Raw genomic sequence first — 22,766 nt, forward strand, 5'->3', positions numbered from 1 at the left:
CTCACACATGCTATAGTGCCTGCTTCATGCCCCAGTGTAACCCATATAACAGGATTATCTATGTCCCAATAAAAAAGCAGTGTCTTGTAATTTGCTAAGTGCATGGTCTCCCCAACTGGAAGAAAAAGTACTTACCTGCTCCCCTGTCCGGCATGTAGGCAGTTACAAGGTATGAGAAGACACAGTTCTTCACAGAGACCTTTGAAAAAGAAAGAACAGAGTAGCCAGCTCTGGCTTTTTAAACTAGGGCAGCAATTGTTAGGAAAACGCAGAAAGTACCTCTTTACAAGTTCCTCACTACTTTAAAGTCACCACTACCCAACTGCAAGGAATGACGTGGAATACGGCTATAACCCAAAACTTGCTTGTAGATTAAATCAAAATTTTTCTTCAGACACCTAAACTTCCCCTCCTCCATGCACCGAAGGCAAGAGAATGACTGGGGGTTGTGGGTAAGGGAGTGATACTTAGCAGTTTAACTGTGGTGCTCTTTGCCTCCTCCTCCTCCTGGCCAGGAGTGATATTCCCAACAGTAATTACTCAAGCCGTGGACTCACCATATCTTAGGAAAGAAATATGTATTTATGAATAAATAAAACATATTCTTCTAGGTGAAGAACATTGGAATGTGAAATATTCATAATGTTGGGTTAGCGAACTTGAGACTATTCTATCGGTTTGCACGCGAGTAGGGTGTTAGTTTCTTTTCCACTTAATTTCCTCCATTGACTTCTATGGGGGAATACGTGAACACAAACGTGATTGATATTGTAATTTTGTCTTTTTGCACTCGTCGGGTTAATTCGCAAGCGAAAACAGTTTACTTTTAACTAATAATACGAGCACAACCAACAAAGGAGTGTTAAATAGCACATCACTTGTAATCTGTCCCATAGTAAGGTCAATCAAGTAATGCAACAGATAGTGCATATCATTTTTTGCTTTTGATTGTCTATTTAAAGGAGATGCTCAGGTGCTTATATCTCTGACATGGTGTTGAAAGGTATAAGATAATACACATCTAATCTAAGGTGCTTATGGTTAATTACAACACAGCTTAGAATAAGGAGTTAAATCTTCAGACTTGTGTGTTATCTTTCTTTACATAAAATCTCAGCCTTTACTGACAAAGCACATGTGTAGGGTTGTGGAGGTATACAATATTACTGCACATGACCAGAACTCAAAACCTGCTCTGCACTGTACATTCTTTAGGTCCAGAATTAGGCGGAAAGTTTCCTCCTTCTTTGGGACCACAAAAAGGTTTGGATAAAACCCCAAACCTCTTTCTGCGATAGGCACCGGGACATCAACTCCTAAGGAGGATAGGTCCCGAACACACCCTAGAAAGGCATTCCTCTTTTCTGGTCTGTAGACAGGTTAGAGAGTAGGAATCTGCCCCTGGGCGGATGAGATTTGAAGCCTATCTTGTATCCCTGAGTACAACCTCCAGGACCCACGGATCCTGTATGTCCCTGAACCAAGCGTCTGAAAAAAGATAGGGGGCTATCCCTTCATGCAGATTTGTTTTCGACGGGCTTCTTATTCTCCTTGGACTTATTTCAGGACTGAGCCGGCTTCCAAGTACTCTTGGGTTGCTCGGGCTTGGAGGATTGTTGTCGTTGGGATTTGTCAGAATGAAAGGAACGAAAATTAGAGGATTGTCGTCCCTTAGACTTGTTCTTATCATCTTGCGGTAGGAAGGCACCTTGCCTCTGCTAACTGTAGAAATAATGGAGTTCAGGCCTGGACCAAATAAAATCTTTCCCTTGAAGGTAAGAGAAAGGAACCTGGACTTAGAAGTCATATCTGCAGATCAAGACTTCAACCAGTGCGCCTGGCGGGCTAAGACCGCAAAGCCAGAGGCCATTGCGTTTAGGCGAATAATTTGCATGTTCACATCACATATAAAAAAATTAGCAATTCTCAGAGCTTTAATTCAGTCTTAAATATCCTCGAGGGGAGACTCCACCTCAATGAGTTCCTACAAAGAGTCGCACCAGTAGGTAGCTGCTACGGCAACAGTGGCAACTGCAGCCTCCGGTTGAAATAAAAAAAAAATTATATTGAAACATCTTTCTCAGAAAGGTTTCCATTTTCTTATCCATCGGCTCACTGAATGAAGAACTATCCTCAAGAGGTATAGTAGTATGTTTAGAGATAGCACCATCCACTTTAGGAATGGAGCCCCACAAATCCAGTTGAGAGTCTGGGATCAACTTTTTAAAAGTAGACAAGGGGGAAAAGGAAGTTCTTTCCCATTCGTTGTGAAAAATGTTTGCCATTTTAACCGACACAGGAAAAGTCAAAGGAACTTTCCTGTCTTCGTAAACTCTGTCTAATTTAGGTATCATAAGTTCTTCAGACAGCGCGGCCTCTGGAACTTTTAACGTAGACAGAACCTCCTTTGATAAAAAAATGTAAGTGCTCAATTTTAAATCTAAAGGACGCTTCCTCCGCAGCAGGAGGCTTAGATGCCAAGGACTCCGACCCAGAAAGTTCACCCTCTGAAGCTACAGAGGTTAACTCATCATCGGATACCTGGGATATAATAGCTAAATCCGATAAATATTTAGATGACTCTGGGTCAGGAGAGCTATGTTTAACCTTTCTCTTGCGTTCGTTAGAGCGAGGTAATACACTAAGGGGCGCAGACACCGCCGTTTGTAACTGCACAGCAAAGTCCGCAGGAAGAAGGCCCCCTCTGGATGGAGGATTAGATGTGCTACTATGAACTGCATGTGGAGTGGATAATGTAGCAAGGGTAGTAATCTTATGGGACGTTGAGTCCTGAGAGGTAGACGGCTCAGAGGGACTAATAGCCTTTGCAGGCTTATCTCCCCTTCTTAGACTTTATAACAGTGTTAAGGCATGTGGAACATAATTGAGTGGGCGGGAAAACCATGGCCTCCTCATAATATAAACAGGTATGATTTAGTACAGAAGAAGTACCTTCTAACCTGTCAGATCCCTCCATAGCTCAGGTTATACCCACAGAAAGACTCCCAATGTCTGGGGCCCTCACCACCTCCTAGACCCAGACAGTTAACAGAGGAAATGCTCTCCTCAGGTTGAAGTCTCAGCCGGAATAGAGGATATGAACATAGACCACATGCTATAAAAAGTACAGAAATAAACTAAAGTGAAACCTGTTTGTTCCAGCCAAAAACACACAGTCTATGAGCCCAGAAAATAAAATCACACAAAGCAGCATGTAAATAATTAATACACTGATTAATTAACCCCAACTGTTCAATAAACCCCCCTCAGAGGATAATAACCCTGGATCCTATCAAGGTATAAAGGAGCCACACTGTAACCCTGTTATAGCATTTTATGTGTAAAAATTAAAATGATCTTACCTCCAGGATCCATGCTGTGGAACAGAACACAGCCTCTCAAGTGTGACAGTCTTATAGCAGCGCTCCTGACATGGACTTGAGTGAGAGAAAGCAGGCAGTGAAACTTGTCAACATTGATTGCTTAGGAGCGGTTAACAGTAGTCTGGATGGTTTCACAGAAAAACTTTCCCTGCATCTCCAGACTCTAACTTTCATCAATACTCTCACTGAGAGGTTGACATAACTACTTAAAACTCCAGTCCTATCTCAAAGGGCAGATACCCTTTTTTTCAGGACTCTCCAAATCTTCTGCCACTTCTCTGCCACCAAAGAATGACTGGGGTAATGAGGAAGTGGGAGGGATATTTAAGCCTTTGGTTGGGGTGTATTTGCCTCCTCCTGGTGGCCAGGTGTTGTATTTCCCAAACAGTAAGGAATTAAGCCATGGACTCTCCCTATAGGAAGAAAAGTTATTTTAAAATTACTTGTTTCTGGCCACTTTGAAATGGCTGCCCAGCTCCACCCACTGATGCCATCACGATCTGGGCTGCGTTAAAGGTTTCACTAGTTACAAAGGACTCACTAATTGGATTCCACAGACTATCAATGCTATTCAGCAGAGTGCCTAGATGCAGCCCAGATCGTGATGTCATCAGTGGGCAAAGCTTGGCAGCCATTTCAAAGTGACCAGAAACAATAGTCATTTTAAAATAAACTTTTTTTACTGTTACTGCTGCATGATATAAAAAGGGTGCAGGAGCATATTTGTAGCTTAATCTAAGGTAAGACTTTAAGATGACTAAGGTGTAGACTGTCCCTTTAATTCAGCCCTAAATGAGCCGGTCCCAATAATCTGCAGTCAGTTTTTTTTATATTTTTAGATATTTTTTTATCTAGCTACAAGTTTAGCAAAAACAGTGTTGTCCCAACACCAGTATCACTCATTATTATACAGAGATATACACATTATACCAACACCAGTATCACTCATTATTATACAGAGATATACACATTATACCAACACCAGTATCACTCATTATTATACAGAGATATACACATTATCCCAACACCAGTATCACTCATTATTATACAGAGATATACACATTATACCAACACCAGTATCACTCATTATTATACAGAGATATACATATTATACCAACACCAGTATCACTCATTATTATACAGAGATATACACATTATACCAACACCAGTATCACTCATTATTATACAGAGATATACACATTATCCCAACACCAGTATCACTCATTATTATACAGAGATATACACATTATCCCAACACCAGTATCACTCATTATTATACAGAGATATACACATTATACCAACACCAGTATCACTCATTATTATACAGATATATACACATTATACCAACACCAGTATCACTCATTATTATACAGATATATACACATTATACCAACACCAGTATCACTCATTATTATACAGAGATATACACATTATACCAACACCAGTATCACTCATTATTATACAGAGATATACACATTATACCAACACCAGTATCACTCATTATTATACAGAGATATACACATTATACCAACACTAGTATCACTCATTATTATACAGAGATATACACATTATCCCAACACCAGTATCACTCGTTAGTATACAGAGAAATACACATTATCCCAACACCAGTATCACTCGTTAGTATACAGATATATACACATTATACCAACACCAGTATCACTCGTTAGTATACAGAGATATACACATTATCCCAACACCAGTATCACTCGTTAGTATACATAGATATACACATTATACCAACACCAGTATCACTCGTTAGTATACAGAGATATACACATTATACCAACACCAGTATCACTCGTTAGTATACATAGATATACACATTATACCAACACCAGTATCACTCGTTAGTATACAGAGATATACACATTGTCCCAACACCAGTATCACTCATTATACAGAGATAGTCTTTGGCTTCTATTTGGCATCACTTTTCCTACCCTATGGTTTAATTGTATTACAATGTTATCAGCGCTGCCGTCACCCAGACTGTACCTACATGCTGTGCTATTAGTATTATGACTACAGTGAAAAACAGAATTTATGCTTACCTGATAAATTACTTTCTCTTACGGTGTATTCAGTCCACGGATTCATCCTTACTTGTGGGATATTCTCAATCCCTACAGGAAGTGGCAAAGAGAGCACACAGCAAAGCTGTCCATATAACTCCCCTCAGGTTCCGCCCCCCCAGTCATTCGACCGACGGTTAGGAGAAAAAGGAGAACCATAGGGTGCAGTGGTGACTGTAGTTATTTTAAATTAAATTTGAACCTGACTTAAATGTCAGGGCGGGCCGTGGACTGAATACACCGTAAGAGAAAGTAATTTATCAGGTAAGCATAAATTCTGTTTTCTCTTACTTGGTGTATTCAGTCCACGGATTCATCCTTACTTGTGGGATACCAATACCAAAGCAATAGAACACGAATGAAGGGAGGGAACAAGTCAGGTAACCTAAACGGAAGGCACCACTGCTTGCAAAACCTTTCTCCCAAACATAGCCTTCGAAGAAGCAAAAGTATCGAATTTGTAAAATTTGGCAAATGTATGCAGTGAAGACCAAGTCGCTGCCTTACAAATCTGTTCAACAGAAGCCTCATTCTTGAAAGCCCATGTGGAAGCCACAGCTCTAGTGGAATGAGCTGTAATTCGTTCATGAGGTTGCTGTCCAGCAGTCTCATAAGCCAATCGGATGATGCTTTTCAGCCAAAAGGAAAGAGGTAGCAGTCGCTTTCTGACCTCTCCTCTTACCAGAATAGGCAACAAACAAGGATGATGTTTGCCTGAAATCTTTAGTTGCTTTTAAATACAATTTTAAAGCACGAACCACGTCAAGATTGTGTAAAAGTCGTTCCTTCTTAGAAACTGGATTAGGACACAGAGAAGGAACAATGATTTCATGGTTAATATTCTTATTAGAAACCACTTTTGGAAGGAAACCAGGTTTGGTGCGCAAAACAACCTTATCTGCATGGAACACCAGATAGGGTGAATTACACTGCAAAGCAGACAATTCAGAAACTCTTCGAGCAGAAGAAATGGCTACTAAAAACAAAACTTTCCAAGATAATAACTTAATATCTATGGAATGCAAAGGTTCAAACGGAACCCCTTGAAGAACTGAAAGAACTAAATTTAGACTCCATGGAGGAGCCACAGGCTTGTAAACAGGCTTGATTCTAACTAGGGCCTGTGCAAACACCTGAACGTCTGGTACGGCTGCCAGACGCTTATGTAACAGAATAGACAGAGCAGATATCTGTCCTTTTAAGGAACTAGCTGACAGGCCTTTCTCCAATCCTTCTTGGAGAAAGGCTAATATCCTTGGAATCCTAACCTTACTCCACGAGTAACCCTTGGATTCACACCAACCAAGATATTTCCGCCATATCTTATGGTAACTTTTCCTAGTGACAGGCTTTCTGGCCTGTATCAGAGTATCTATAACTGATTCAGAGAAACCACGCTTAGCTAGAATTAAGCGTTCAATCTCCAAGCAGTCAGTTGCAGAGAAACTAGATTTGGATGCTTGAAAGGACCTTGAAGTAGAAGATCCTGCCTCAATGGCAGTCTCCATGGAGGGACCGATGACATGTCCACTAGGTCTGCATACCAAGTCCTGCGTGGCCACGCAGGCGCTATCAGAATTACCGAAGCCTTCTCCTGTTTGATTCTGGCTATTAGCCGAGGGAGAAGAGGAAACGGTGGAAAGACATAAGCTAGACTGAATGACCAAGGCGCTGTTAAAGCATCTATCAATGCCGCCTTGGGATCCCTGGATCTGGATCCGTAAAGGGGAAGTTTGGTGTTCTGACAGGACGCCATCAGATCCAATTCTGGAATGCCCCATAGCTGGGTCAGCTGAACAAAAACCTCCGGGTGGAGTTCCCACTCCCCCGGATGAAAAGTCTGACGACTTAGAAAATCCGCTTCCCAGTTGTCTACCCCTGGGATGTGAATTGCAGATAGATGGCAGGAGTGATCCTCCGCCCATTTTATGATCTTGGATACTTCTTTCATCGCTAGGGAACTCCTTGTTCCTCCCTGATGATTGATGTACGCTACAGTCGTGATGTTGTCCGACTGAAATCTGATGAATTTGGACTCCGCTAGTTGAGGCCATGCTTGGAGCGTGTTGAATATCGCTCCCAGCTCCAAAATGTTTATCGGGAGAAGAGATTCTTCCCGAGACCATAGACCCTGATCCTTCAGGGAGTTCCAGACCGCACCCCAGCCTAACAGACTGGCATCGGTCGTGACAATGAGCCACTCCGGTCTGTGGAAACTCATTCCCTGAGACAGGTGATCTTGAGACAACCACCAGAGAAGAGAGTCTCTGGTGTTCTGGTCCATTTGTATTTGAGGAGATAAATCTGCGTAATCCCGATTCCACTGCTTGAGCATGCACAGTTGCAGTGGTCTCAGATGAATTCGGGCAAAAGGGACTACGTCCATTGCCGCCACCATTAAACCAATTACCTCCATGCACTGAGCCACCGAAGGCCGATGAATGGAATGAAGAGCTCGGCAGGTGTTCAACAGTTTGGACTTCCTGACCTCTGTCAGAAAGATTTTCATTTCTACCGAGTCTATTAGTGTTCCCAGAAAGGGAACCCTTGTAAGCGGGGACAGAGAACTTTTTTCTGCGTTCACCTTCCACCCGTGAGACCTTAGAAAGGCCAGAACAATGTCCGTATGAGCCTTGGCTCTGTGGAAAGACGAAGCCTGTATTAATATGTCGTCTAGGTAAGGTGCTACTGCAATGCCCCGCGGTCTTAGCACCGCCAGAAGGGACCCTAGCACCTTTGTGAAAATTCTGGGAGCGGTGGCCAACCCGAAAGGAAGGGCCACGAACTGGTAATGCTTGTCCAGAAAGGCGAACCTTAGGAACTGATGGTGATCTTTGTGGATAGGAATATGTAGGTACGCATCCTTTAGATTCAAGGTAGTCATATATTGACCTTCCTGGATCATCGGCAAGATTGTCCGAATGGTTTCCATCTTGAAAGACGGAACTCTGAGGAATTTGTTTAGAATCTTTAGATCCAGGATTGGCCTGAAAGTTCCCTCCTTTTTGGGAACTACGAACAGGTTTGAGTAAAAACCCAGTCCTTGTTCTGCAATTGGAACTGTGTGTATTACTCCCATTTTTATGAGATCTTCTACACAGCGTAAGAACGCCTGTTTCTTTGTTTGGTCTGAAGACAAACGAGAACTGTGGAACCTTCCCCTTGGGGGAGAATCCTTGAATTCTAGAAGGTACCCCTGAGCAACTATTTCTAATGCCCAGGGATCTGGAACATCTCTTACCCAAGCCTGAGCAAAGAGAGAAAGTCTGCCCCCTACTAGATCCGATCCCGGATCGGGGGCTACCCCTTCATGCTGTCTTGGTAGCAGGAGCAGGCTTCTTGGCCTGTTTACCCTTATTCCAGCCCTGCAAAGGTTTCCAGGTCGCCTTGGGCTGGGAAGCGTTATCTTGCTTTGCGGCAGCAGAGGTTGCGGCAGGTCCGCTCCTGAAGTTGAGAAAGGAGCGAAAATTAGCCTTGTTTTTGGCCTTAAACGGCCTATCTTGTGGAAGGGCATGGCCCTTGCCCCCAGTGATATCTGAAATAATTTCTTTCAGCTCTGGGCCGAATAGGGTTTTCCCCTTGAAGGGAATATTTAACAGTTTCGTTTTGGACGACACGTCGGCCGACCACGATTTGAGACAAAGCGCCCTTCGCGCCATGATGGCAAAACCTGAGTTTTTCGCCACTAGCTTAGCTAATTGGAGAGCGGAATCAGTGATAAAAGAATTAGCCAGCTTTAGAGCATGAATTCTATCCATGACCTCATCGTATGAAGTCTCCCTCTGGAGCGACTCCTCCAGGGCATCGAAACAAAAAGCCGCTGCAGTAGTTACAGGAATAATGCAGGCAATTGGTTGAAGCAGAAAACCTTGCTGAACAAAAATTTTCTTCAGCAATCCTTCCAATTTTTTATCCATAGGATCTTTGAAAGCACAACTGTCTTCTATTGGTTGTACGCTTAGCAAGTGTTGAAACAGCCCCCTCAACCTTAGGAACCGTCTGCCACTCGTCCTGCCTGGGGTCGTTTATGGGGAACATTTTCTTAAAGATAGGGGGGGGAACAAAGGGTACACCTGGTCTCTCCCACTCCCTAGTCACAATATCCGCCACCCTCTTTGGGATCGGAAATGCCTCAGTGTAAATAGGGACCTCTAAAAACCTGTCCATCTTACACAATTTTTCTGGGACCACCATGGGGTCACAATCATCCAGCGTAGCTAAAACCTCCTTAAGCAGTACGCGGAGGTGTTCCAGCTTAAATTTAAACGCTAAGGAATCAGAATCTGCCCGCTGAGAAACCTTTCCTGTATCAGAAATTTCTCCCTCAGACAGACCTTCCCCTCACTGCTACGTCTGAGTTTTGTGAGGGTACTACAGATAAATTATCCAAAGCGTCTGATTGCTCATCCTCTGTATTTAAAACTGAGCTAACACGCTTTCTTGGAAAAACTGGCAGTTTGGATAAAAATGCTGCAAGGGAATTATCCATTACTGCTGCTAATTGTTGTAAAGTAATAGGGGCCAATGCGCTAGAGGTACTAGGCATCACTTGCGCGGGCGTAACTGGTGTCAACACATGGGGAGAGGAAGAAGGACTATCCTCATTACCCTCAGTTAAAGAATCATCTTGGGCTACATTTTTAAGTGTCACTGGATGGTCTTTAAAATGCTTAGATGTTTTAGCACACTTCACACATAAATGCAATGGGGGTACCGCCATGGCTTTTAAACATAAAGAACAAGGTCTATCTGAAGTTTCAGACATGTTTAACAGACTTATACAGCACTACAATACAGAAAAAACATAATTTATGTAAGAACTTACCTGATAAATTCATTTCTTTCATATTAGCAAGAGTCCATGAGCTAGTGACGTATGGGATATACATTCCTACCAGGAGGGGCAAAGTTTCCCAAACCTCAAAATGCCTATAAATACACCCCTCACCACACCCACAATTCAGTTTAACGAATAGCCAAGAAGTGGGGTGATAAAAAAGTGCGAAAGCATATAAAATAAGGAATTGGAATAATTGTGCTTTATACAAAATCATAACCACCACAAAAAAAGGGCGGGCCTCATGGACTCTTGCTAATATGAAAGAAATGAATTTATCAGGTAAGTTCTTACATAAATTATGTTTTCTTTCATGTAATTAGCAAGAGTCCATGAGCTAGTGACGTATGGGATAATGATTACCCAAGATGTGGATCTTTCCACACAAGAGTCACTAGAGAGGGAGGGATAAAATAAAGACAGCCAATTCCTGCTGAAAACAATCCACACCCAAAATAAAGTTTAACGAAAAACATAAGCAGAAGATTCAAACTGAAACCGCTGCCTGAAGTACTTTTCTACCAAAAACTGCTTCAGAAGAAGAAAATACATCAAAATGGTAGAATTTAGTAAAAGTATGCAAAGAGGACCAAGTTGCTGCTTTGCAAATCTGATCAACCGAAGCTTCATTCCTAAACGCCCAGGAAGTAGAAACTGACCTAGTAGAATGAGCTGTAATTCTCTGAGGCGGAGTTTTACCCGACTCAACATAGGCAAGATGAATTAAAGATTTCAACCAAGATGCCAAAGAAATGGCAGAAGCTTTCTGGCCTTTTCTAGAACCGGAAAAGATAACAAATAGACTAGAAGTCTTTCTGAAAGATTTAGTAGCTTCAACATAATATTTCAAAGCTCTAACAACATCCAAAGAATGCAACGATTTCTCCTTAGAATTCTTAGGATTAGGACATAATGAAGGAACCACAATTTCTCTACTAATGTTGTTGGAATTCACAACTTTAGGTAAAAATTCAAAAGAAGTTCGCAACACCGCCTTATCCTGATGAAAAATCAGAAAAGGAGACTCACAAGAAAGAGCAGATAATTCAGAAACTCTTCTGGCAGAAGAGATGGCCAAAAGGAACAAAACTTTCCAAGAAAGTAATTTAATGTCCAATGAATGCATAGGTTCAAACGGAGGAGCTTGAAGAGCCCCCAGAACCAATTTCAAACTCCAAGGAGGAGAAATTGACTTAATGACAGGTTTTATACGAACCAAAGCTTGTACAAAACAATGAATATCAGGAAGAATAGCAATCTTTCTGTGAAAAAGAACAGAAAGAGCAGAGATTTGTCCTTTCAAGGAACTTGCGTACAAACCTTTATCTAAACCATCCTGAAGAAACTGTAAAATTCTCGGAATTCTGAAAGAATGCCAAGAAAAATGATGAGAAATACACCAAGAAATATAAGTCTTCCAGACTCTATAATATATCTCTCTAGATACAGATTTACGAGCCTGTAACATAGTATTAATCACAGCGTCAGAGAAACCTCTTTGACGAAGAATCAAGCGTTCAATCTCCATACCTTTAAATTTAAGGATTTCAGATCCTGATGGAAAAAAGGACCTTGTGACAGAAGGTCTGGTCTTAACGGAAGAGTCCACGGTTGGCAAGAGGCCATCCGGACAAGATCCGCATACCAAAACCTGTGAGGCCATGCCGGAGCTACCAGCAGAACAAACGAGCATTCCTTCAGAATCTTGGAGATTACTCTTGGAAGAAGAACTAGGGGCGGAAAGATATAGGCAGGATGATATTTCCAAGGAAGTGATAATGCATCCACTGCCTCCGCCTGAGGATCCCGGGATCTGGACAGATACCTGGGAAGTTTCTTGTTTAGATGGGACGCCATCAAATCTATTTCTGGAAGTTTCCACATTTGAACGATCTGAAGAAATACCTCTGGGTGAAGAGACCATTCGCCCGGATGCAACGTTTGGCGACTGAGATAATCCGCTTCCCAATTGTCTACACCTGGGATATGAACCGCAGAGATTAGACAGGAGCTGGATTCCGCCCAAACCAAAATTCGAGATACTTCTTTCATAGCCAGAGGACTGTGAGTTCCTCCTTGATGATTGATGTATGCCACAGTTGTGACATTGTCTGTCTGAAAACAAATGAACGATTCTCTCTTCAGAAGAGGCCAAAACTGAAGAGCTCTGAAAATTGCACGGAGTTCCAAAATATTGATCGGTAATCTCACCTCCTGAGATTCCCAAACTCCTTGTGCCGTCAGAGATCCCCACACAGCTCCCCAACCTGTGAGACTTGCATCTGTTGAAATTACAGTCCAGGTCGGAAGCACAAAAGAAGCCCCCTGAATTAAACGATGGTGATCTGTCCACCACGTTAGAGAGTGTCGAACAATCGGTTTTAAAGATATTAATTGAGATATCTTTGTGTAATCCTTGCACCATAGATTCAGCATACAAAGCTGAAGAGGTCGCATGTGAAAACGAGCAAAGGGGATCGCGTCCGATGCAGCAGTCATAAGACCTAGAATTTCCATGCATAAGGCTACCGAAGGGAATGATTGTGACTGAAGGTTTCGACAAGCTGCCATCAGTTTTAGACGCCTCTTGTCTGTTAAAGACAGAGTCATGGACACTGAATCTATTTGGAAACCCAGAAAGGTTACCCTTGTCTGAGGAATCAATGAACTTTTTGGTAAATTGATCCTCCAACCATGATCTTGAAGAAACAACACAAGTCGATTCGTATGAAATTCTGCTAAATGTAAAGACTGAGCAAGTACCAAGATATCGTCCAAATAAGGAAATACCACAATACCCTGTTCTTTGATTACAGACAGAAGGGCACCGAGAACCTTTGTAAAAATTCTTGGAGCTGTAGCAAGGCCAAACGGCAGAGCCACAAACTGATAATGCTTGTCCAGAAAAGAGAATCTCAGGAACCGATAATGATCCGGATGAATCGGAATATGCAGATATGCATCCTGTAAATCTATTGTGGACATATAATTCCCTTGCTGAACAAAAGGCAAAATAGTCCTTACAGTTACCATCTTGAACGTTGGTATCCTTACATAACGATTCAATATTTTTAGATCCAGAACTGGTCTGAAGGAATTCTCCTTCTTTGGTACAATGAAGAGATTTGAATAAAACCCCATCCCCTGTTCCTGAACTGGAACTGGCATAATTACTCCAGTCAACTCTAGATCTGAAACACAATTCAGAAATGCTTGAGCTTTTACTGGATTTACTGGGACACGGGAAAGGAAAAATCTCTTTGCAGGAGGTCTCATCTTGAAACCAATTCTGTACCCTTCTGAAACAATGTTCTGAATCCAAAGATTGTGAACAGAATTGATCCAAATTTCTTTGAAAAAACGTAACCTGTCCCCTACCAGCTGAGCTGGAATGAGGGCCGCACCTTCATGTGGACTTAGAAGCAGGCTTTGCCTTTCTGGCTGGCTTGGATTTATTCCAGATTGGAGATGGTTTCCAAACTGAAACTGCTCCTGAGGATGAAGGATCAGGTTTTTGTTCTTTGTTGAAACGAAAGGAACGAAAACGATTATTAGCTCTGTTTTTACCCTTAGATTTTTTATCCTGTGGTAAAAAAGTTCCTTTCCCACCAGTAACAGTTGAAATAATAGAATCCAACTGAGAACCAAATAATTTGTTACCCTGGAAAGAAATGGAAAGTAGAGTTGATTTAGAAGCCATATCAGCATTCCAAGTCTTAAGCCATAAAGCTCTTCTAGCTAAAATAGCTAGAGACATAAACCTGACATCAACTCTGATAATATCAAAGATGGCATCACAGATAAAATTATTAGCATGCTGAAGAAGAATAATAATATCATGAGAATCATGATGTGTTACTTGTTGCGCTAAGGTTTCCAACCAAAAAGTTGAAGCTGCAGCAACATCAGCCAAAGATATAGCAGGTCTAAGAAGATTACCTGAACACAGATAAGCTTTTCTTAGAAAGGATTCCATTTTCCTATCTAAAGGATCCTTAAACGAAGTACCATCTGACGTAGGAATAGTAGTACGTTTAGCAAGGGTAGAAATAGCCCCATCAACTTTAGGGATTTTGTCCCAAAATTCTAATCTGTCAGACGGCACAGGATATAATTGCTTAAAACGTTTAGAGGGAGTAAATTAATTACCCAATTTATCCCATTCTTTGGAAATTACTGCAGAAATAGCATTAGGAACAGGAAAAACTTCTGGAATAACCACAGGAGATTTAAATACCTTATCCAAACGTTTAGAATTAGTATCAAGAGGACCAGAATCCTCTATTTCTAAAGCAATTAGAACTTCTTTAAGTAAAGAACGAATAAATTCCATTTTAAATAAATATGAAGATTTATCAGCATCAACCTCTGAGACAGAATCCTCTGAACCAGAAGAGTCATCAGAATCAGAATGATGATGTTCATTTAAAAATTCATCTGTAGGGAGAGAAGTTTTAAAAGATTTTTTACGTTTACTAGAAGGAGAAATAACAGACATAGCCTTCTTTATGGATTCAGAAACAAAATCTCTTATGTTATCAGGAACATTCTGCACCTTAGATGTTGAAGGAACTGCAACAGGCAATGGTACTTTACTAAAGGAAATATTATCTGCTTTAACAAGTTTGTCATGACAATCAATACAAACAACAGCTGGAGGAATAGCTACCAAAAGTTTACAGCAGATACACTTAGCTTTGGTAGATCCAGCACTAGACAGCGATTTTCCTGTAGTATCTTCTGACTCAGATGCAACGTGAGACATCTTGCAATATGTAAGAGAAAAAACAACAACATATAAAGCAAAATTGATCAAATTCCTTAAATGACAGTTTCAGGAATGGGAAAAAATGCCAAAAAACAAGCTTCTAGCAACCAGAAGCAATGAAAAATGAGACTTAAATAATGTGGAGACAAAAGCGACGCCCATATTTTTTAGCGCCAATAAGACGCCCACATTATTTGGCGCCTAAATGCTTTTTGGCGCCAAAATGACGCCACATCCAAACGCCGACATTTTTGGCGCAAAATAACGTCAAAAAAATGACGCAACTTCCGGCGACACGTATGACGCCGGAAACGGAAAAGAATTTTTGCGCCAAAAAAGTCTGCGCCAAGAATGACGCAATAAAATGAAGCATTTTCAGCCCCCGCGAGCCTAACAGCCCACAGGGAAAAAAGTCAAATTTTTGAAGGTAAGAAAAAATGATTAAATCAAATGCATTATCCCAAATATGAAACTGACTGTCTGAAAATAAGGAAAGTTGAACATTCTGAGTCAAGGCAAATAAATGTTTGAATACATATATTTAGAACTTTATAAACAAAGTGCCCAACCATAGCTTAGAGTGTCACAGAAAATAAGATTTACTTACCCCAGGACACTCATCTACATGTTTGTAGAAAGCCAAACCAGTACTGAAACGAGAATCAGCAGAGGTAATGGTATATATGAGTATATCGTCGATCTGAAAAGGGAGGTAAGAGATGAATCTCTACGACCGATAACAGAGAACCTATGAAATAGACCCCGTAGAAGGAGATCACTGCATTCAAATAGGCAATACTCTCCTCACATCCCTCTGACATTCACTGCACGCTGAGAGGAAAACCGGGCTCCAACTTGCTGCGGAGCGCATATCAACGTAGAATCTAGCACAAACTTACTTCACCACCTCCATCGGAGGCAAAGTTTGTAAAACTGAATTGTGGGTGTGGTGAGGGGTGTATTTATAGGCATTTTGAGGTTTGGGAAACTTTGCCCCTCCTGGTAGGAATGTATATCCCATACGTCACTAGCTCATGGACTCTTGCTAATTACATGAAAGAAAAATCACTTTTTGAAAAAACGTTACTGTGTCTTTAAATAATAAAAAGCACACACTTTTTTTTCCAAATCACCAAAAAACATCCGATCTTTATGAAAATTTCACCACATGACCCTAATGCTTTGAAATGATTGCACACAAATTTTCAAATCAATTAACCCCTTATTGACCAAACCGGAGCAAATTGTAGTAAACAACCGGTTTAACACACTACAGCACGGTGCCACAGTCTTTGCTGCGGCCCTACCTTACCTTAGGGTTATTTGTAGCTGAAATATAAGCCTCCTTGATGTCCTCCTGCACTCTCAGGACTCTACACATGAAGCTGCATGAGCTGTCTTGAAAATCAACTGCGCAACTGAGGCGCGAAAATGAGGCCCCCTCCCTCTTCAGTCCAGAGTTATGGGGCCTTCCTGAGTCAGACTAGGCGTCTGATAATATGCCAGGCGAAATAAAAACCCCAAAAAGTGTTTACAACGTTTCAAACACTTAATAAATATAAGATTCCATCAATAAAACAATCGATTTAGCCCATCACAGTGTCTACCAGTATTTAAACCCTTAACTGAAGCCATCCTTCTATACTGCGTCTCAGAAAATGGCTTACCTTCCCTCATGGGGATTTCTATCAGCCTTCTAGCATTACCAGGTCTTGTTAGAAATAAATGACTGAGCATACCTTAAGCAGTTAAGCCTGCAAACTGTTCCCCCCAACTGAAGTTCTCCGGTACTCAACAGTCCTGTGTGGGAACAGCAATGGATTTTAGTTACAACATGCTAAAATCTTTTTCCTCTCAGCAGAAATCTTAATCACTTTCTGCCTCAGAGTAAATAGTACAAACCGGCACTATTTTAAAATAACAAACTCTTGATTGAAGAAATAAAACTACAATTCTAACACCACAAACTCTTTACCCTCCCGTGGAGATGCTACTTGTTAGAGCGGCAAAGAGAATGACTGGGGGGGCGGAGCCTGAGGGGAGCTATATGGACAGCTTTGCTGTGTGCTCTCTTTGCCACTTCCTGTAGGGATTGAGAATATCCCACAAGTAAGGATGAATCCGTGGACTGAATACACCAAGTAAGAGAAATATAACCAATGATCTATTAGGTGCCTTAGCCTGTCCTGATAACCTGCAGGCAAGAGGTCTCTCCACATTAGATACCTAGCACCTGGGTCATATTTTAGCCCAGGCAAACTAGACTTGTGCCTAGGGCAGCAGTATAATTTAAGGGTTAGTTTTATAGCATGATGTCTTTACTGCCTATACTCTGCAGATGTTATTTATTAATCTAGTGGGGATGCAAGATCTCTTCATGTGCCCTTGGCGTATGAATATGAGAAGTGTGTGTTGGAGGTCAGCACAGAAACAAACACAACCACTACCCAGCTTTGTCTGAGCCTGAGTAGGGAAGTCACAGTACATACAACGCAGCCTGATTCTGTTTGTAATACTCATATTCTGGCAATTAGTTTGAGCTATTTATTGAAGCTATAATGTTAATAAATACGATATTACAGAGACTGGGTATATAAAAATAAGACATTATATGAATATAAATAAAGAATATTAGACGTTATCATTCCATAAAACTGCCTTGTGCTCTCTCTAGCACCTGTGTAGTGTATAACAAGGCAATAAGGCATTGGCCCCCTCTAGTACAAGGGGGCAAGAGACAAATGTTTATCTTGTGATGCAGGAGGCTGGTGGGAGAGAAGTGAATGAGGAGTAAGCACAAGTATAAGTTCCCAGCACCACTTGCACAGGTTGTCAGGCTCAGGATCCCCGTGTGTGCACCACATTCTCGTTCTTCCTCTGCGGAGCCTCTTTTGCTTTCTTGATGTTAACAAGGAGGCTGCAGAATAATTCATAAGTAAAGAAGGTGAGTCCAGTTGAGAACGCAGCCTTTAGGATACTGGGTGAAAGTCCTTTAAAGAAACCGCGAAGCCCCTCCTCTCTCCTAATCCGTAATGCACAGTCCAGGAGGCCATTGTAAGTCCTGACCTGGGGGGAGAGAATATTAAAGGGACAGTCAAGTCCAAAATAAACTTCCATGATTCAAATAGGGCATGCCATTTTAAAAAAAACTTTCCAATTTACTTTTATCACCAATTTTTCTTTGTTCTCTTGGTATTCTCAGCTAAACCTAGGTAGGCTCATATGCTAATTTCTTAGATCTTGAAGGCCGCCTCTAATTTGAATGCATTTTTACCACTAGAGGGCGTTAGTTCAAGTGTGTAATATAGATACTTAGCATTGTGCTCATGCACGTGAAGTTACCTAGGAGTCAGCACTGATTGGATAAAATGCAAGTCTGTCAAAAGAACTGAGATAAGGGGGCAGTCTGCAGAGGCTTAGATACAGGGTAAAAAACATAATTTATGCTTACCTGATAAATTTATTTCTCTTGTAGTGTATCCAGTCCACGGATCATCCATTACTTGTGGGATATTCTCCTTCCCAACAGGAAGTTGCAAGAGGATCACCCACAGCAGAGCTGCTATATAGCTCCTCCCCTCACTGCCATATCCAGTCATTCGGACCGAAACAAGCCGAGAAAGGAGAAACCATAGGGTGCAGTGGTGACTGAAGTTTAATTAAAATTTAGACCTGCCTTAAAAGGACAGGGCGGGCCGTGGACTGGATACACTACAAGAGAAATAAATTTATCAGGTAAGCATAAATTATGTTTTCTCTTGTTAAGTGTATCCAGTCCACGGATCATCCATTACTTGTGGGATACCAATACCAAAGCTTAAGTACACGGATGATGGGAGGGACAAGGCAGGAACCACTGCCTGTAGAACCTTTCTCCCAAAACAGCCTCCGAAGAAGCAAAAGTATCAAATTTGTAAAATTTTGAAAAGGTATGAAGCGAAGACCAAGTCGCAGCCTTGCAAATCTGTTCAACAGAGGCCTCATTTTTAAAGGCCCAGGTGGAAGCCACAGCTCTAGTAGAATGAGCTGTAATTCTTTCAGGGGGCTGCTGTCCAGCAGTCTCATATGCTAAACGGATTATACTCCAAAGCCAAAAAGAAAGAGAGGTTGCCGAGGCCTTTTGACCTCTCCTCTGTCCAGAGTAAATAACAAACAGGTGTTTGTTATTTACTCTGGACAGAGGAAAATCTTTAGTAGCCTGCAAGTAAAACTTCAATGCACGGACTACGTCTAGATTATGCAAAAGACGTTCCTTCTTTGAAGAAGGATTAGGGCATAATGATGGAACAACAATCTCTTGATTGATATTCTTGTTAGAAACCACCTTAGGTAAAAACCCAGGTTTTGTACGCAGAACTACTTTATCTGAATGAAAGATCAGATAAGGAGAATCACAATGTAAGGCAGATAACTCCGAGACTCTTCGAGCCGAGGAAATAGCCATCAGAAAAAGAACTTTCCATGATAGAAGTTTGATATCAATAGAATGAAGGGGTTCAAACGGAACCCCTTGAAGAACTTTAAGAACCAAGTTTAAGCTCCATGGGGGAGCAACAGGTTTAAACACAGGCTTAATTCTAACTAAAGCCTGACAAAATGCCTGAACGTCTGGAACTTCTGCCAGACGCTTGTGTAAAAGAATAGACAGAGCAGAAATCTGTCCCTTTAAAGAACTAGCTGATAGTCCTTTGTCCAAACCCTCTTGGAGGAAGGACAATATCCTAGGAATCCTAACCCTACTCCATGAGTAATTCTTGGATTCACACCAATGAAGATATTTACGCCAAATCTTGTGGTAAATTTTCCTGGTGACAGGCTTTCGTGCCTGTATTAAGGTATCAATTACTGACTCAGAGAAGCCACGCTTTGATAGGATCAAGCGTTCAATCTCCATGCAGTCAGTCTCAGAGAAAGTAGATTCGGATGATTGAAAGGACCTTGTATTAGAAGGTCTTGTCTCAGAGGCAGAGTCCATTGTGGAAAGGATGACATGTCCACTAGGTCTGCATACCAGGTCCTGCGTGGCCACGCAGGCGCTATCAATATCACCAATGCTCTCTCCTGTTTGATTTTGGCAATCAGACGAGGGAGCAGAGGAAACGGTGGAAACACATAGGCCAGGTTGTAGAACCAAGGCGCTGCTAGAGCATCTATCAGTGCCGCTTCTGGGTCCCTGGACCTGGATCCGTAACAAGGAAGCTTGGCGTTCTGGCGAGACGCCATGAGATCCAGTTCTGGTTTGCCCCAACGGAGAACCAATTGAGCAAACACCTCCGGATGGAGTTCCCACTCCCCCGGATGAAAAGTCTGACGACTTAGAAAATCCGCCTCCCAGTTCTCTACCCCTGGGATATGGATCGCTGATAGGTGGCAAGAGTGATGCTCTGCCCAGCGAATTATCTTGGAGACTTCTGACATCGCTAGGGAACTCCTGGTCCCCCCTTGATGGATGATGTAAGCCACAGTCGTGATGTTGTCCGACTGAAATCTGATGAACCTCAGTGTTGCTAACTGAGGCCAAGCTAGAAGAGCATTGAATATTGCTCTTAACTCCAGAATATTTATTGGGAGGAGTTTCTCCTCCTGAGTCCATGAACCCTGAGCCTTCAGGGAGTTCCAGACTGCACCCCAACCTAGAAGGCTGGCGTCTGTTGTTACAATGGTCCAATCTGGCCTGTGAAAGGTCATAACTTTGGACAGATGGACCCGAGATAACCACCAGAGAAGAGAATCTCTGGTTTCCTGATCCAGATTTAGTAGAGGGGACAAATCTGTGTAATCCCCATTCCACTGACTGAGCATGCATAATTGCAGCGGTCTGCGATGCAGGCACGCAAATGGCACTATGTCCATCGCCGCTACCATTAAGCCGATTACTTCCATGCACTGAGCCACCGTGGGGCGCGGAATGGAGTTAAGAACACAGCAAGCATTTAGAAGTTTTGATAACCTGGACTCCGTCAGGTAAATTTTCATTTCTATAGAATCTATCAGAGTCCCTAGGAAGGAAACCCTTGTGAGAGGAGATAGAGAACTCTTTTCTTTGTTCACTTTCCACCCATGCGACCTCAGAAATGCCAGAACTATCTCTGTATGAGACTTGGCAATTTGAAAGCTTGACGCCTGTATCAGGATGTTGTCTAGGGAAGGAGCCACCGCTATGCCTCGCGGTCTTAGAACCGCCAGAAGTGAGCCCAGAACCTTTGTAAAAATTCTTGGGGCTGTAGCCAACCCGAATGGAAGAGCTACAAACTGGTAATGCCTGTCTAGAAAGGCAAACCTCAGGAACCGATGATGATTCTTGTGGATCGGAATGTGAAGGTAGGCATCCTTTAAGTCCACTGTGGTCATGTACTGACCCTCTTGGATCATGGGTAAAATGGTTCGAATAGTTTCCATCTTGAATGATGGAACTCTGAGGAATTTGTTTAGGATCTTTAGATCCAAAATTGGTCTGAAGGTTCCCTCTTTTTTGGGAACCACAAACAGATTTGAATAAAACCCCTGTCCTTGTTCCGTCCGCGGAACTGGATGGATCACTCCCATTACAAGGAGGTCTTGCACGCAGCTTAGGAATGCCTCTTTCTTTATCTGGTTTGCAGATAATCTTGAAAGGTGAAATCTCCCTTGTGGGGGAGAAGCTTTGAAGTCCAGAAGATATCCCTGAGATATGATCTCCAACGCCCAGGGATCCTGAACATCTCTTGCCCACGCCTGGGCGAAGAGAGAGAGTCTGCCCCCTACTAGATCCGTTGTCGGATAGGGGGCCGCTCCTTCATGCTGTCTTGGAGGCAGCAGCAGGCTTTCTGGCCTGCTTGCCCTTGTTCCAGGACTGGGTAGGTTTCCAGGCCTGCTTAGATTGAGGAAAAGTTCCCTCTTATTTTGAAGTAGAGGGAGCTGATCCTGCACCTGCCTTGAAATTTTGAAAGGCACGAAAATTAGACTGTTTGGCCCTTGATTTGGCCCTGTCCTGAGGAAGGGTATGACCCTTACCTCCAGTAATGTCAGCAATAATTTCTTTCAAACCAGGCCCAAATAAGGTCTGCCGCTTGAAAGGAATGTTAAGTAATTTAGACTTTGAAGTCACATCAGCTGACCAGGATTTAAGCCATAGCGCCCTACGCGCCTGGATGGCGAATCCGGAATTCTTAGCCGTTAGTTTAGTCAAATGAACAATGGCATCAGAAACAAATGAGTTAGCTAGCTTAAGTGTTCTAAGCTTGTCAATAATTTCAGTCAATGGAGCTGTATGGATGGCCTCTTCCAGGGCCTCAAACCAGAACGCCGCCGCAGCAGTGACAGGCGCAATGCATGCAAGGGGCTGTAAAATAAAAACCTTGTTGAATAAACATTTTCTTAAGGTAACCCTCTAATTTTTTACCCATTGGATCTGAAAAAGCACAACTGTCCTCAACCGGGATAGTGTTACGCTTTGCTAAAGTAGAAACTGCTCCCTCCACCTTAGGTACTGTCTGCCATAAGTCCCGTGTAGTGGCATCTATTGGAAACATTTTTTTAAATATAGGAGGTGGGGAAAAGGGCACACCGGGTCTATCCCACTCCTTACTAATAATTTCTGTAAGCCTTTTAGGTATTGGAAAAACATCAGTACTCGCCGGCACTGCATAGTATTTATCCAGCCTACACAATTTCTCTGGCACTGCAATTGTGTCACAGTCATTCAG

At 42.2% G+C, this 22,766-nt stretch overlaps 1 protein-coding gene across 3 annotated transcripts in view; it reads right to left on the reverse strand.

Moving 5' to 3' along the window:
* Positions 1 to 17,611: 17,611 nt before the first annotated feature.
* Positions 17,612 to 22,766, reverse strand: part of SLC25A19 (solute carrier family 25 member 19) — a 96,771-nt gene continuing 91,616 nt past the window's right edge. For all 3 annotated transcript variants that reach the window (XM_053708959.1, XM_053708949.1, XM_053708953.1), the window contains exon 7: positions 17,612 to 18,147. In XM_053708959.1, the coding sequence (XP_053564934.1) occupies positions 17,920 to 18,147 (228 nt within the window). In that variant the 3' untranslated portion in view covers positions 17,612 to 17,919. The remainder of the gene's footprint in view (positions 18,148 to 22,766) is intronic.

This window comes from Bombina bombina, chromosome 1 (assembly GCF_027579735.1).
Source record: "Bombina bombina isolate aBomBom1 chromosome 1, aBomBom1.pri, whole genome shotgun sequence".
Lineage (NCBI taxonomy): Eukaryota > Metazoa > Chordata > Amphibia > Anura > Bombinatoridae > Bombina > Bombina bombina.